General features: G+C 36.6%; 1 protein-coding gene across 1 annotated transcript in view; it reads left to right on the forward strand.

Moving 5' to 3' along the window:
- Nucleotides 1-17,265, forward strand: part of DIAPH3 (diaphanous related formin 3) — a gene marked incomplete at its 3' end in the record, with an annotated part of 415,912 nt that overhangs the window by 246,211 nt on the left and 152,436 nt on the right. Inside the window, 1 exon segment of the mRNA XM_007450220.1 lies at nt 11,105-11,197. Within this exon segment, the coding sequence (XP_007450282.1) occupies nt 11,105-11,197 (93 nt within the window).

Consider the following 17,265-nt stretch of genomic DNA (forward strand, 5'->3'; position numbering starts at 1 on the left):
TAATCCATTCATTTTAAGGTAATTATCGATATGTATGTTCCTATGACCATTTTCTTAATTGTTTTGGGTTTGTTTTTGTAGGTCCTTTTCTTCTCTTGTGTTTCCCACTTAGAAAAGTTCCTTTAGCATTTGTTGTAGAGCTGGTTTGGTGGTGCTGAATTCTCTTAGCTTTTGTTTGTCTGTAAAGCTTTTGATTTCTCCATCGAATCTGAATGAGACCCTTGCTGGGTAGAGTAATGTTGGTTATAGTTTCTTCCCCTTCATCACTTTAGTATATCATGCCACTCCCTTCTGGCTTGTAGAGTTTCTGCTGAGAAATCAGCTGTTAACCTTATGGGAGTTCCCGTGTATGTTATCTGTCGTTTTTCCCTTGCTGCTTTCCATAACTTTTCTTTGTCTTTAATTTTTGCCAGTTTGATTACTATGTGTCTCGGCGTGTTTGTCCTTGGGTTTAACCTGTATGGGACTCTCTGTGCTTCCTGGACTTGGGTGGCTATTTCCTTTCCCTTGTTAGGGAAGTTTTTGACTATAATCTCTTCAGATATTTTCTCGGGTCCTTTCTCTCTGTCTTCTCCTTCTGGGAGCCCTATAATGTGAATGTTGTTGGGTTTAATGTTGTCCCAGAGGTCTCTTAGGCTGTCTTCATGTCTTTTCATTCTTTTTTCTTTATTCTGTTCCACAGCAGTGAATTCCACCATTCTGTCTTCCAGGTCACTTATCCGTTCTTCTGCCTCAGTTATTCTGCTATCGATTTCTTCTAGGGTATTTTTCATTTCAGTTATTGTATTGTTCATCTCTGTTTGTTTGTTCTTTAATTCTTCCAGATCTTTGTTAAACAATTCTTGCATCTTTTCGATCTTTGCCTCCATTCTTTTCCCGAGTGCCTCGATCATCTTCACTATCATTATTCTGAATTCTTTTTCTGGAAGATTGCCTATCTCCATTTCATTTAGTTGTTTTTTTGGGGTTTTATCTTGTTCCTTCATCTGGTACATAGCCCTCTGCCTTTTCTTTTCTGTCTTTCTGTGAATGTGGTTTTTGTTCCAGAGGCTGCAGGATTGTAGTTCTTCTTGCTTCTGCTGTCTGCCCTCTGGTGGATGAGGCTATCTAAGCGGCTTTTGGAAGTTTCCTGATGGGAGGGACTGGTGGTGGGTAGAGCTGTCTGTTGCTCTGGTGGGCAGAGCTCAGTAAAACTGTAATCTGCTGTGTGCTGATGGGCGGGACAGGGTTCCTTCCCTCGTGATTGTTTGGCCTGAGGCTACCCAGCACTGTAGCCTACCTGGGCTCTTTGTTGTGGCTAATGGTGGACTCTGGAAGGGCTCACGCCAAGGAGTATTTCCCAGAACTTTTGCTGCCAGTGTTCTTGTCCCTTCGTGAGCCACATCCACCCCTGCCTCTGCAGGAGACCCTCTAACACTAGCACGTAGGTCTGGTGCAGTCTCCTATGGCGTCACGGCTCCTTTCTCTGGGTCCTGATGTGCCCACTACATTTTGTGTGCCCTGAGTGGAGTTTCTGTTTCCCCTAGTCGTGCCGAAATTCTGCAATCAAATCCCGCTAGCCTTCAAAGTCTTATTCTCTAGGAATTCCTCCTCCCATTGCCAGACTCCCAGGTTCGGAAGCATGACATGTGGCTCAGAACCTTCACTCCAGTAGGTGGACTTCTGTGGTCTAAGTTTTCTCCAGTTTGTGAGTCACCCACCCAGCAGTTATGGGATTTGATTTCATTTTGTAAGTGCCCTTCCTACAGTCTCATTGCGGCTTCTCCTTTGTCTTTCCATGTGGGGTGTCTTTTTTGGTGAGTTCCAGTGTCTTCCTGTCGATGATTGTTCAGCAGTTAGTTGTGATTCTGGTGTTCTCGAAAGAGGGAGTGAGAGCATTGACCTTCTCCCTATTTAATATGGCATTGCTTTATATCTGTCAGTTAATATAATTCATTGTTACTTTTTCTGTTCCCAGGTTACTTAGCACTGTGTGTACAAATACTAATAAGTTGGCTTATTAAGTCTTTCCATTCTACGGCATGCTAGATATCCTGAATTACCTGTGTCCTCATTTGGACTTAATCCTTCTTTTAAATTAGGAATGTACACTGAGTTCTCATTCTTTTCATAATAAGGTTCTTTTCCCCTTCAGTTGATTCTCTTGTGTATGCTTTAGCATGTCATACATTAACTTTTATTCTTTGCTTTGTACTTTCTTTAGCAGACGTATATTTCTACTTTGTAATATCATCAGAGGATATATGGGAGTAGTTTGTACTGGCAAAAACAATAGTTAGAAAAATTATTTTTTATGAATACACATATTATTTTATGAATGGGAAACAGTAACATTCAGAAATAATTCATAGGGGTAGGTTCTAGAAACATTCCTTATAGTGGGTTGATTTTGAGGATCCAATTTAGGGATGTTTTTATAAGAAGTTGTGATGAGCCAAGAAAGATCATGTGAGAATGGGCTTCATTCTCTGGTAGCTGAGTGATTCCTTTTACTTTCTTCCCTCATACCTATGGTATATTCAATCAAAACTCATCTCAATTTGTAACTAATTTAATTAAAACAGTTAACACTAAGATATACATGATAAATAGGCTTAACTGTCCTAGGGTTATTTTTCACCCCAGCAAAGATTGTTGAGTTAAAAAAAGTTGTTGAATATGTGATTTTGAAGGGTGTTGATAATTATATTTGGTTTGAACTCCTGTTTTTCTGCTGTCTAAGTCTTTGGTCATGAAGGTGTGTTTACACACAAGGGAACCTGAAGAAAGTGGTTCTTTTAGTTTGTAGTGGTAATACTGTTGAGATGAGCAATATTGCTAATTTCTGTGGTTGCAAAGGTCCTTAGAGATCAAGTAGTTTCTATAACAGTTTGTTTTGATCAGCTTGTTTTTTCATATAGGAAAAAGAGATGTAGAGAACAAATTGCTTTTAGTTAAGTATGTAGAAATCATGTGATCACTTTGAAGTATATGTTTTAAATTTTTTTATAAAGTGTATTCTCAATGCCTTAATAATCCTTTTGTAAATCGTTAAAAAAAAATCTAGCTACACCTCTAGTTCAAGGCTTGTTAAGTAGTGAAATCCTTCTCCCTTATCCATATAGGACTTGAGTTATAGAGAAAAAGTCCTTCAAGAAAAGTTGTTTTATACCCTTGTCTTCTAATTAGATAGAGAAATGTGCATTTATTTGCTATACTTTTGATCGTTACTGGTGTTGAAATCATGTATTCCATAAGATTTTATTTAGTGGTTCAACTAGTCTTCTTATATACTATATAATTCTTAGCCTTGGGTTGCCAAACAGACATCTTTTTGCTAGTAAAATGCTCTGATTAGTTATGGCAGTCATATATTAATATTTGAGTAAAGAAATAATCTGTTTCTGCCCTGTTTATCTTCTTTGCAGTTAGGCACATAGCCATTTATTTTTGTGCCTAGAAATATTAAAACTGGGTTTGACAGATCAGATATGACTAAAGCTATTTATACAATTATAGTTTTCAGTACCAAAGTGTTTACTTTGATATTTTGCCAAGGGGATAGTGCCAACTTAAAAAATGCTAATTTATTCCAAGTTTTCACTTTTTTCTACGTATTTTGTATGTATCTTCTGTCTTCGAGTTGCCTAAATCTTCCTTGAAACCATATCGTCCTATCACAACTCCAGCAGTACTAACTCTCAGAAATCTGCTTTCTTTTCTCAGCCATTCACCTGTTCTCAATATCACCCCTAAGACTCCCAGGTCCATTCCATTCACCCCATGTAGCTGAATAACTGAGCCTCGTCCAAAGGGAGCCACCATGTGAGAGTAGTGATGGGTGAATTCTCGACTTTCCCTTTGGGAGTACAGTTTTTTTCCATAACTTTAAATTCTGCTCATTGTGTTCAGGAGACCAAGCATTTCTCTTCCTTCCCCAGGTCCATCCACTGCCTCACCTACTCTCCCAGTAAACATGTGCAGCAAGGGAAAATTCCATTACCTGAAAAAGCAACGCTTGGGGAGTTAACTTCCTCTTATGAGCTTGGTTGCAGACTGTTTCCCTGCTGCAGATTCCCTGTCCCAGAGCTGCTCTGGGCCTGTGATGCAGTGGTCAGTGTTCTTGTCTGGGATCTGGTGACAGCCGAGGCCTTTGTGTGACCTCGTGCAAGTAACTCATATTTTCTCTACTTAGGTTTCCTCACTGATAGATGAGGTAGTTAAACTTCATATTCAAGGGCTGTTTGCCTCTAAATTTCGGCCCAATAAATTTTTGATACTCTTTATTGGCCTCTTAGAACCTCAGTAGTTAGAAAAGTCAGGAAGAAATACGACCACAATTGTGCAAATAATCTCTAGTTTATAGCTCTCTCCCTGCCCCCACCTTTCACCCCATTTGAAGGTTGTGGTAGGCCTCAGTTTTCATTTCCTAATCATATGATTTATGTTCGCTTTATTTCTGTAGTTGAGATGATTTTTATTGGCTTCTTTCAGTGTCATAGAGAATGGTTATTTAATCATTCAGTCACTTCCTTTTATCCTCTGAAGGCTAGTGCTATAATAATCTAATGAACAAAAAAAAAGGTAATTTATTTTAAACATACAACATGTAAAATTTAATAGCACTTGTACTAAATGAAAACCAGAAAAAAATTAAAATGCTTAGTATTTTAAAAACATTGTCATAAGATAGTTACCCAGGAAGCTCTGACAAAAATAGAATCAAAAATTATTATTCACATTTACTGATCTAAAATACTCAACTGTGGAAAGAGAAACTATAGTATTTATTACATTTTGTGCTTCTACTAGCTACTCACACATTTAGAATTGTGAGAATTGTGCATATTCTAGAATTGTGCATATTCTAGAATTGTTTGCAGTGGTTAAATAATGTACTGTAAAATTTATGTGGAATCCTATTCCTAGAAAAAGGTCACATTTTTAATCAATCTGATTAGAAAATAATGGAAAATGAACTAGAGTAAGATGTATAACCATGTACCATGGAACTGTGATATTTAATGGAAAATTTAGTATGAAAGAAAAGATTTTGAAAGGAGATTCTTTATATAATTTTGCTGCTATTTTTGAAACTTTGAAAATAGGAAAAGAATAAAGAGAAAATGTAATTAAAAAAGACTTTTTCAGTTCATGGCTCTCGGCAACAAAGAGTTTTGTCATCTTTGACTTCTTTCTGACATAAAACCCTCATGAAATGCGGCATATGCTGTGTTAGTGATCAGAACCATTCTTGAACCGGATTAATCTTCTCTCGGGAAAATGTAGCCTTACTCAACATCTCTAGGAAGTAAGGTTAAACACGGACTTCTAATGGCAGAAAAGCTAGATCACAAGTACAGATGGTACTAATAATCTGACTTTATGACTCATACTTGAGGAGAGCTAGTCTTTTAGTGAAAATGTGTTGGTACTGGGTTTAGAATAGGAGCTCCACCAGTGGATGGGATGAATCTAAAATGTGCTCACCTCTGGGCTCCTGAGCTGTGGTCAGGCACTCTGTTACTTATCCCTGTTTTCTCTGTCACTGCAGAGGTAGGGGATGGTTTCAGGAAGGTAATGATCATTTCGCTTCATTCTCACAAGTCCTTAGAGGGCCAGTGTCTCCAGGTGAGGGATGTAAGCTGCAGTGGACTGTGTCTGATGCTCTGTGGGGCCAGGATGGCAGAACGTGGCATTGAGATTCCAAGCCTGAGTTCCCTGCAGGACCCTGCACTCTCCTGGCTAGTATTCCACAGAGATACTGTCAGCATGGGAAACTGAAATAGGATTTTGTGAAAAAATTTCATTCCCGCTAAACAGCCTCCTTTATTCTTATTCCTCTTTAATGCATCCCTGTTGTTGTCAGCATGTATATCCTGCTTTATCAGTGACATTTGCATAAACATTTTCACTGGTTTTACTCTGATTTGAGGCAGTCCATTATCTGGCTGTTATTTTTTCCCCAGTAGTACTTTTCATTATTTCTCAGTATGAAAGATTTTAACCAAATCAGTCTGTTTGGATAATAAACTGATTATCTGGTTTCATATCTACATAAGCATATTTCTACCTTTTTTTTTTTTTTTTTGAATCTTGTTTTCTGTCTTAGAAAACTCTGCTTCTTCCCCCCTTTACCCTATTTCCATTCCATCTTTCCCCAGCCATCCTTTGACTATATGGAGCAGATAAGAGAGGAGAAAGCTATGATTTCATTGCATTATGGGTATGCTGATACATTAAACTCAATAAGAGTCTAATTTGTCGTTTTTATAAAAAAGCCGAATTGGTTAAAATTGCTTCAGTTTCTGATTTGCAGGTTAAAGTGGTCAAGATTGCTAGATAAACTTTTTTCTTTTTTTAATGTGACACCTAACATATTTTACAACTAGTGGAAAGAATATTAGAGTCAAAGTGTAGTGACCCTTATTCTTTTATCAGATCTGTTGCTTTTAAAGCTACTTACCTTAAGCATTATCTTTCTCATCATGATTATGATGATGATGATAGTAGTCACAGAAATAGTATTACTCTTATGAGAATTATATAAGCAAGTTCAACAGAAAGTGTTCAGTGCAGGGGCTTCCCTGGTGGCGCAGTGGTTGAGAATCTGCCTGCTAATGCAGGGAACATGGGTTCGAGCCCTGGTCTGGGAAGATCCCACATGCCACGGAGCAACTGGGCCCGTGAGCCACAACTACTGAGCCTGCGCGTCTGGAGCCTGTGCTCCGCAACAAGAGAGGCCGCAAGAGTGAGAGGCCCGCGCACCGCGATGAAGAGTGGCCCCCGCTTGCCACAACTAGAGAAAGCCCTCGCACAGAAATGAAGACCTAACACAGCCATAAATAAATAAATAAAGCAAACTGTCAACAAGCAAAAAAAAAAAAAACCCCTATTAAAAAAAAAAAAAAAAAAAAAAAAGAAAGTGTTCAGTGCAATGCCTAGTAGATGTTCAGTCAATATTATTTAAAATTTAAGGTTATTCGTTTCTTTGACTTTTTTCTTTATGTAGACCAGAAAATGTTTCAGAATGTGGTAGGTTACTGCTGTTGAGAAATAAACTGATTTTTAAAAACTTAGAATCAGCCTTTTTCTTGAAGATAAAGATAGGAAAATAAAATGTATACATTTTCTAAAGAGTAAAGGATTGCCATTTGGTCAGGTTGAGGAAAGGAAGTTCACTAATAAAATTTTTACCCGCCTTCATCTGAAAATTTTAACCAGTATAACAAGACAAGGAAAAGATTTCAGTACTAAGAATAAGGAGACAAATGTGTCATTATTTGCTGATACCTGGAGAACCTGTGACAGCCAGTAGAATAATTATTAGGACTGATACTTGTATCACTGTTTCAGGTGTCTCTTCTGTACATTCAGCTGCCTCTTGTACATAACTATGTGGAGATAAAAGAGCTCCTCAAACTACACATGTTTAAAACTGGACTAGGTCAAAACTGTTCCTCATTTGTTGCAGAATTAAATAAACAGCACCATCATCATCTGCCTGGTTACTTAAACCCTTCTTTCTCCTTTAGTCTGCAGGTACATACATACCTACAGACATTTACTGAGCTTCTGTTATGTTCCAGGCTTGATGCTCAGTATACAGCGGTGAAAAAAGTTCCTGCCTCTAACAACTTGCTTTCTAATGGGGGAAGAGAGACAGTATCAGATTTATGATATGTGAGGAGTAAGTCCTTTGGAGGAGAAAAAAGGCAGAGTGATGGTGATAGAAAATACTGGGCAGGGGTTGGGGTGCTATTCTGTATGAGGAAGTGAGAGAAGTAAACCTTTTCTGTTAAGGTTTAACAGGAGTCTTTTGCTGCGTTGTGGTGAAGAGACTGTAGTTGGTCAAGCTTGGAAATGGGGAGACTAGTTAGAAAGCAATTGTGATCCAGGTGAGAAAGGATGGTAGCCACAAGCGGGGGAGTATAGTAGCCCCTGCTTATTTTAGTGAATATTAAATTTTAAATTTAATATTAAATTTTAGTGAATATTTTAGAGTTGGAATTGATGGGGTTCACTGATGGACTAAATGTAGTTTTGGGTTAATGGAAAGAGGACGACTTCAAGTTTTGTGACTTGGGCAATTGCAATAAGAGCATTCCCATTTCTAAGATGAGGAAAATTCCAGGAAGAGCAGCATGGAGGTGTGTGAATGTGGGTTTTGGACACGTGAAGTTGAAGGTGCCCATGAAACATCCAAGTAGAGGTGTGAGAGTAGGCAGTTGGATAGTCAAGTTGGAACTCAGGAGATGGGTCTGGACTGGATTCTGCTTTGAGGGCTCATCCATTCTCTCCATCCTGGTGGTCTGGGTGAGGTCCCATTTTTTTCTCATTTGGATTACTACAACTCCCTTCTGTCTTGCCCTTCTACAATTATTTTTGCCACTCTTTCAATACACCTTCAGTAGGCTGAGGTTTTTCTAAAATTCAGTTCTTTTGATGTCTCTCTCATGCTTAAGCCTTCACTGGCTCCACATTGCTCGGAGGATAAAAGCCAGAATTCTTATCATGGCTTAAAAGGTCTTGCATAATCTGATGTCTGATTAATTTCTGGTGTCATTTATTTACACCCAATATTCTTTGCTCTTCTTCTTTTTTAAAAAATAATTAATTAATTAATTTATTTTTGGCTGCGTTGGGTCTTCATTGCACGCGCAGGCTTTCTCTAGTTGTGGTGAACTGGTGCTACTCCGTTGCGGCGTGCGGGCTTCTCATTGCGGTGGCTTCTCTTATTGTGGAGCATGGGCTATAGGCACGTGGGCTCAGTAGTTGTGGCTTGCGGTCTCTAGAGCACAGGCTCAGTAGCTGTGGCACATGCACTTAGTTGCTCCGTGACATGTGGGATCTTCCTGGACCAGGGATCGAACCCGTGTCCCCTGCATTGGTAGGCAGATTCTTAACCACTGCGCCGCCAAGGAAGTCTAGCTCTTATTCTTCTTCTTTTTTTTTTTTTTTTGTGGTACGCGGGCCTCTCACTGTTGTGGCCTCTCCCGTTGCGGAGCACAGGCTCCGGACGCACAGGCCCAGCGGCCATGGCTCATGGGCCTAGCCGCTCCACGGCATGTGGGGTCTTCCCGGACTGGGGCATGAACCCGTGTACCCTGCATCGGCAGGCGGACTCTCAACCACTGCACCACCAGGGGAGACCCCAGCTCTTATTATTCTTAATTCTTTCTGTGCCCTTCAAGTTCTTGCAGAACCTGAAACACTATCCTTCCGTTATCTGTCTGTGTCCTTCCTTCCCGCACCCTAAAACTTTCTCACCTGGCTAACTTCTTTTCGCTTTCTAGCTTTTGCTTAGATATCATTCATTCCATGAAGACTGTCTCTGGCAAGTATGGGTTAATTTTCTTTAATATCCTGTGGTTCTTACCCAAACACTGAAGATATATCTATGTACTGTAATTGCCATTTACTTTGCAGTCCTCTCTATTGGTCCTTAAATTCTTTGAGGTCAAGACATCTCCATTTTGTCTAGCATGGTCTTTTTTAGTTGGTGCTTGATAAATACTTCTTGCTTGAATGAAAGAATAAATAAGTAAAGTGAATGATTATAAAACATATATGTAAAATTCAGCAGGTTCTGTATTCCAGCAGTAACTAGTTGCAAAGTATAGTGGGGAAATGTAGAATTAATCAGTACCCCCAGGAGTATAATAGGAGTGTAATAGACATACTTAGGATACCTAACACTAAATATACAGGATGCCTATGCAGAGTGCTGTGTTAAGTTGAAAAGTTATAGACACATGTCATGTTCATGATTAGGAAGTTTAGAAATTGTCAACATATCAAGTTTGCCTGAATCTGTTTACAAATGCCTTGCAATTCAAATACAATTCAAGTGGATTTTATTTTTGGAACTTCGGAATTACTCTAAGGTTCCTGTGGAAAAATAAATGAGAAAAGTGAAGCAAGTTTAGAAAAGGAAGAAAAGTAATTTGAACAGCCAGTTGTATAGTAAGATATATCATAAATCCTATAGTGCTTAAGACAGAATGATAATAGCACAAGAGTAGTACATGGAACAGTGGAGCAGAATTAGAAGTCCAGGAAAACACATAGAATAAAAGTGTATATAAAATCAGTTGAGAAAGATGGTTGATTATTCATAAAATGATAGAGATAATTAGTTAATAAGTATTTTGAAAAGTATAAAATTTGATCCCTATTTCACACTATGTACCTAAACATGTAATTATAATGCTTTTCTGATATACAAACAATTTAATTATAATGTGCTACCTTGTATATGAAGATTGTTTTCGAAGTTATTCTTCCTCAACATTAGTGATATATTTGTACGTATCTAACTAAACAATTTGGTCCGTTGTTCTTTGTTATCAAGATCCTAATTTTGTAAAGATGACTTACGTTAATCAGAAGTGCTGTCAACGTATGCAAAAGAGAGGAGAGGAAAGATGACAGGGTCACTTTATTGGTTACAGCTGTTAACCTTGACTGTCACGTGCTGTGCTATAATCACAGTTCATATATTGTTGTTTAGCATGATGTATGTATTCTCTTACTTATTTTTTAGCAAAGACAGAGAAGTTAAATGCATTTGCTGAGTTTTAAAAGCTCAGATAAAGTAGGTTGATTATCAAAATTTGAATATTTTTCAAAGATTTGGAAAACAAATTGTAAACATTCTACTCTTCAAGTTTTATATGAGCTGTCTTTTTAAATGAACAAGGTATATCAAACGTAAAACAGCTGGGTGTTTGTCTTTGTTTAGCGCTCTTAGAGCTAACTCCTTAACCTATCCTAAGTGTAATACATTTACTTTTATAATTGTGTACTGTACATTGTTCAAAGGAGCTAACTGTACTTATTCTTCACCTGATAGCATTGGTTTCCATAGTGCACATCAGCTTTGTTTTTGTTTTTGCTGTTTAGACCTCTAAATATTTACTCTTAGTAGTTTATCTAGGAAAAGCCCTGCCACTCCCTATCTGAAAGAGTTTAGGTCTTGGGATATCTATTATTCTATTATTTTTATAGCTGATTTAAATGATTTATATCTTTTTTTAGATTCTTTTATGACAAAGTTCATATCCTGTCTTTTGGCAATTGAGTGCCTACCACCCTTAACATGGATCTATCCTTGGTTTTACAGAGAGAAGAGAAGAAGATTTTGAAGAGAAGAAAGCTATTAAGAAAAGAATTAAAGAACTTAAATTTCTAGATTCTAAAGTTGCCCAGAACCTTTGTAAGTATCGGATTTCAATACAATTAAATTAGTGAAACACACTACTGAACACACTGGTTCCTTTAAATTATTTCATTTTCTTTTTGACTTGCTTTTCATTTTATGTTAATTTTATTATTATCATTTATAATAAATTCAAAGATAATTTTCCTTTCCTTTAGGTAAATTATGAGTTAAATTCTTCAAAAGATTAATGCATATTAGAAGATAGAACTAAGAAAGGGAAATATATTTCCTGTAACTGAAAAGACACCTACCCTTTAAAGTCTTTCTTTTAAGTATAACAGTAAAGAATTATGGAATTTAGGTGATGACATAATTTGAAAAATATCGGTAGTGGATTATTTCTTCTATACTGCTGAATCTCTATTATTTGTGATACTTGATCACACACAAAAGGAGGTTGGAATGTTAATGGAAATAAGGATGGTGATTAAAATGAATTCTGTTATCCCATCTGAGCAGTTCAAAGCCTTTCCTCAAAAGTACTGACTGGAAATATTTTAGATTTAATTATTGTTACAGGAGCTAAATTCTTAGTATTGAATTGTTTTCCTGACTGAATTATTGTGGGAGAAGAGGGCAAATAGATTTGCTTCTGACTGATTTCTAACTGCATCTTAAATGCATCAAAGATAGTTCTGTTTGGAACTGAGATAGTATGATCTGGATATATTACTTTTCTGATGCTGTAAGAGGGATAAAATGTGGAGAGTCTAGAGGCATGAAGAGCTAACATGGCTTTTAGTCTGCTTTTCAATTATTACATTCCTCAAGTGAGCTTTTTGCAAGTATTGGGACAAAACAATTCTTGATGAGAGGATAAAGATCCATGCTATTGATTAAAGAGGGAGTTAAGGTAGTGTACAGAGAAGGCAGAGTTGACATTCCTTTTGTGAAAGGTTTGGAACCCTCTTGCTTTGCAACTCATTATGGCAGAGGGTCATCTCTTTTCTGCAGTGCAAGCCTGACAGAATCCCCACGGGCAGTGTGCAGACATTAGTGCTATTGGCCAATACACAGTTTTCTATTTCTGGGCACATACCTGCCCCTTTCAAGTTAGGTGGTACCATGTGACTTGCTTGGGCCAATGAAAATATCAGTGGGGATGAGGTAACTTATGTGTGGAAGCGTTAATTGCTGATGGGAGCAGCTCCAGTGCTCTCTGCCCCGCACCCAGAGTGGTGTTCATCATCCTGGTATGAGGATGATAAGTAAAAGAGCCTGTCTTCCTGGTGTGTGATGGACATGTAGTCTGAATTAGAAATATGTTTTGCAGGGGAGGTTAGACCAGTGAAATTTTGGGGTTTGTTATGTGATACATATATTTCAGGGAATTTCCCTCTTAAAGGAACATTGTCTCTGTTAAGAGCATTAGTAACTTAGATAATGTCAAAAAGTTCTATACTCTGTGATTTGAAAGACGATTTTTGTCTTGAAGAATGTTTATGACCTGCATTACAAATTGTCTTGTTAGGTAGGTGTCCTAAAGAAATATCATTTTGAGTATAATTCTTTTTAGATGGGTTAGCCATGATAAAATAGCCTAAATAGCCATCTCAAAGTTGAATAATTGACTTGTTGAATAGGGTTCTACTTACATATTACACACATCTGCTAAATGGGATTTCAAATTTAATCGTAATAGCTGGTGTGCTAGTTCTGTATTTGGCTCTTTAACCTTTACTACAGTCTCATCATGTAGGTATAGTAGTATTGACATTGTAAGTAGGGTATCTGGTGGGTGTAGCAGTTCAGTGACTTGAAGAAGATTGCTGATTTTGAAAATGGCCAGTAGGTATAGGGCATATTTATTCCTGTTTAGAGATAACAAAGTTATATTATCATAAAGAAGGATATTGTTGTCTGGGTTGCTGTAGCTAGGGCATATGTATCCATTCATTTAATTGTTATACATGTTTTAAAGTATAAGATCAAAAGGTCAGAATTCATACCAGGTCATCATATTATGAGGTAATCCATCTCACATTATTCTTACCCTCTCTGATTATAGCAAGTGTTATGATTTAAGCTTTAAGAAGCTTTAGCAGCCTATAATCTTTACTGTAATTATAGTCTGATTCACAGCTGGTTTTTGTCTAGGAAATTCAGAGTCTTCTGAGATATTGAATTCTGAGAAGAGTCTTGTGATGGTGACAAGACTCTATCATATCACTTAGAAATCTAAGATACTTTCTCCTAGATTTCCCTTAACTGAAATATTTCACAGAGTTTTGCAGAAAGGATCTAAAATCCACAGATTTATTTACCTATTTATTTAAAGGTGGGTTGGGATCCCTATATTTTGAGTTTGTAAAGGTTTTGGCAGACTCTGGGCTCAGTTTAAAAGATAGAATTCTAGCCATTCTGGGATCAAGAGATGGCTCAGGAGTTTTACAAGGTTCATATGCTTTACCAGATTTTTTGGAGTGGGTAGTAGAGCTATAAAGGGAGGAACCCTGAAACCTAGGAATTAATGTAAAGGTTTAAATATTTATAAGTTCCCTTGCAGAAAACTTGTGTGGTTCCAAAATCTGCACACTTTACACTCCTTCACTGCATTCAAAGCGTCCCACTGGGGTCAATATAATCACATTTTGAAGGATAAAATGCATGCTAGTACAAAGATTCAGTTTAATGGATATTTTTTAAGCTTTAAATGAGTATCTCATTATTCTCAATAACTTAAAAAAATTTTTTAAAGGTCTATGCTTGTTTTCTGATTTGTGTTATGCATTAGGCCATTTTCAACTCTTCTGTAGTTTATTTGCCCTTAGTTATAGCAAATGTTTTCCCCAAAATTTATTCATAAACTATAAAAAAATCAGTTCAATCTTTATAAATATATCTGTTTAATATATATGTTAATTATGGAATAATACCTGAAAGTAGTGGATGAATTACAAATATAGAAGAAAGTTAAGGAATAAGTTACGTCTGTCTGCAAAGTAGATTTTTCTATTCACATTTAATTTTTTCTTTCATGTATTATTGTATGTTGTTAAACATGTATTATTAATCGTACATTATGTTATTTATGTTTATATAGTTACATAATTGTATAAGTGAGATCATATAGTTGTTTTATCTGCAAAGTTAGGGGGTCCCCAAGACTACCTTCACTTCTGACACCAGTTGCAAATTTGGGGGTCCCCAAGACCACTCTTAAGTTTGATAATTTGTTAGAAGGACTCACAGAATTGACTGAAAGCTGTTTTACCCATGGTTATAGTTTATTATAGCAAAATGGTACAGATTAAAATTGGCAAAGGGAAGAGGCATGTGGGGCAGAGTCTAGGAGAGTTGTAAGCATAAAGTTTGTATTGTCCCCCAGTGGAGCCACGGACAGTAGTAGCTTCTCCCAGCAACGATGTGTGACAGTTCTCACAGATTATTGCCAATAGAGATGCTCACCCTAGCCTTGGTGTTCAGAGTTTTTACTGGGTCTTGATTATAGCTGAACCCCCATATGATGGCCTTAGTTCCCAGCCCCTCCACAGTTCAAGCTAATATTGTATGACCCAAAGCCCCCACCATAAATCACATTATTAGCATAGACTGTCTGGTGTGGTCCAGTGAATGCCCCCAGTAAACAAAGACACTTTTATCACACAGGGCATTCCAAGGGCTTACAGTATACCTCATAGGAGCCAGACCTTACTTGGGTAAACTTAATCCTTTACCACACAGTATGTCACCATTTTCTACCAGATGCATTTTGTTTTCATATTATTCTTTTAAATTTGTTTTAAATATATTGTTATGACATATTATACATATGAGAGAATATATGAAGTGCATGATATATAAATCAAACATTCATACCTAAAGAAATGGAACATTACTAATACTTAGGGACTTATATATGACCCTCTCTAATCTTATCCCCCTTCCTGTGAGAAGTAATCTTATCCTGAATCCTGAGTTAAATATTCCCTTCCTTTTTTCTCTACAGTTTTACCAACCACATACATGTTCCTAAACAACAAGTTGTTGGTTTTGACTAATATTGAATATTACATGTATAAAATCATACTATGTTAACGCATCTAGCTGTAGTGTATTCATTTTCATTGCAGTTTAGTGTGTATAACATTCTTTGAATATTATACTTTATTTCATTCGACCTCTGGGTTGTTTCCTACTTTTGGTGATACTAAGGGTGTGGCATACTATAGTTCTCAGGCTAAATGTCGTCCATTGCCTGTTTTTTTAAACAGGTTTTGTTGGAACTTAGCCAGGGCCATCTTTTACTTATTATCTATGGCTGCTTTGGGGCTGCAGTAGCAGAGTTGAGTAGTTGTGACAGACTGTATAGCTCACAAAACCTAAAATATTTACCATGTAGCCATTTACAGAAAAAGTTTGGCTTTTCTCTAAGTATACCTCTACCCTAAGTATATATACCTGTTCTGCATTCGTACCAATTTTCTCTTCCAGTATCAAAGCTTGAGTGTTCCCACTGTACAAACTCTCCCATGTTTGGTGTTTTACAAGAAGCTAATGTAGCTTTAAAGAAAACATTATGTTTAGGACTTGTTGAGCCTCCTTGTTCTGATGATTTGTCTCTCTCTAAAATTCTGGAAAATGACATTTTCTCTTTAAATATCCTTCTCTGGTGTGTGTGTGTGTGTGTGTGTGTGTGTGTGTGTGTGCGCGCGCGCGCGCGTGCGCATGTGTGTGTGTATGTGCACGTGTTCCTTTTGGAACTCCAAGAAGACATTTTTAGGTGTCCTGACTCATCTTCTGTGTCTCTTAACCTAGTACTTTTTCCATCTCTTTGTCTTTGTGTTTTGGGTAGCTTCTCTGCCTATGTCACCAATTTTCTCTTTATCTGATGTCTAATCCATGTGAGTTTTCCATTTCAGTAGCTAAATATGTATATTTTTATTTTTAAAGTTTTTTTCTCCCTCAAATCTTTGTTTCTCTTTAATAATGTTCTTTTCTTTCCTGTCCAGTGTTTCAAATTTTTCTTTCATTTCTTTAAGTAATTATTTCATTTTCTCCAGGATTTCTATTTTCCTTTCTTTCACTACAGCTCAGAAATAGATTTAAGATTAAGATAAAATATAACTTTTAAAAAATATTTCAAGGTTCTCTGTCTACTTTGCCATGCTGCCTGAAATACAAAACTATAATTTCTTTCTCTCAATTACTATATTATGCCTTGGTATAATTCTTTCCTTTTAATCTTTCTATTTAACATTATAACCTTTTCTATGTTTTGTTGTTGTGTCCATTGTTAGGTTTCTTGAGTAGAATTTACTGTCTCTCAAAGGGAATTTTAACGATTCTTAATAATCTTACTATCTTTCTAAGTTTGCAATACAGGTACTATCTTAACAATTTGCCTTCTCAATTTGCTTACTTCTGATGTTTAACATATTATGTATTATTTTTTTGTAACTTTTTTCTTATTCCTTTGAGTTTTCATACATTTTTCTCATTTTCCTATTTGGACCTCATTGTATTCTAAATGAAGTGGGAGAAAGCCCTCTGAATTTTGAGGCAAGTTCATCCCCCCAATTTCCTTGCTTTCTCATTGTTTTAAGCGCTTTGAATTGTTTTAGTGTTTTCTTTTTATTTTGTCAGATATCAATCTTTTCATATGTTTTTCACTGATTTTTATGATTAAGAAGTTCTTCTCTAACTATAAATGAGCTAATTTGCCATGCTAAATTTCTTTTAATATTCTTATTTGTTAATATTTAATCCTACAATCATATGCAACTTGTTTTATATGTGATATACAGATTTAGATTTTATTCCCTCTCTATCAATTATTCATTGATTATCTCTTTGAGATCATATAGTTATTATATTTTTGTACTTTCTAATGTCTATAATGGGGTTATCCTTTTATAATTCCACTAATCTCTATCTTTTACAATATCATTTAGCTCCTTTGTTCCATCTTATGCTTGGGATATTGAGGATTATACACATTTATAATTTCTAGCACTATTATCCCGCATTTATGACTGTGTGAGTTCAAAATGTGTGAATGCAGCTGATGATAAGAACACAGATGGTGCACTCGTTGTTCGTCTGTAGTTGATCCATGGTAT

This window comes from Lipotes vexillifer, unplaced genomic scaffold, assembly GCF_000442215.2.
Source record: "Lipotes vexillifer unplaced genomic scaffold, Lipotes_vexillifer_v1.1 scaffold275, whole genome shotgun sequence".
Lineage (NCBI taxonomy): Eukaryota > Metazoa > Chordata > Mammalia > Artiodactyla > Lipotidae > Lipotes > Lipotes vexillifer.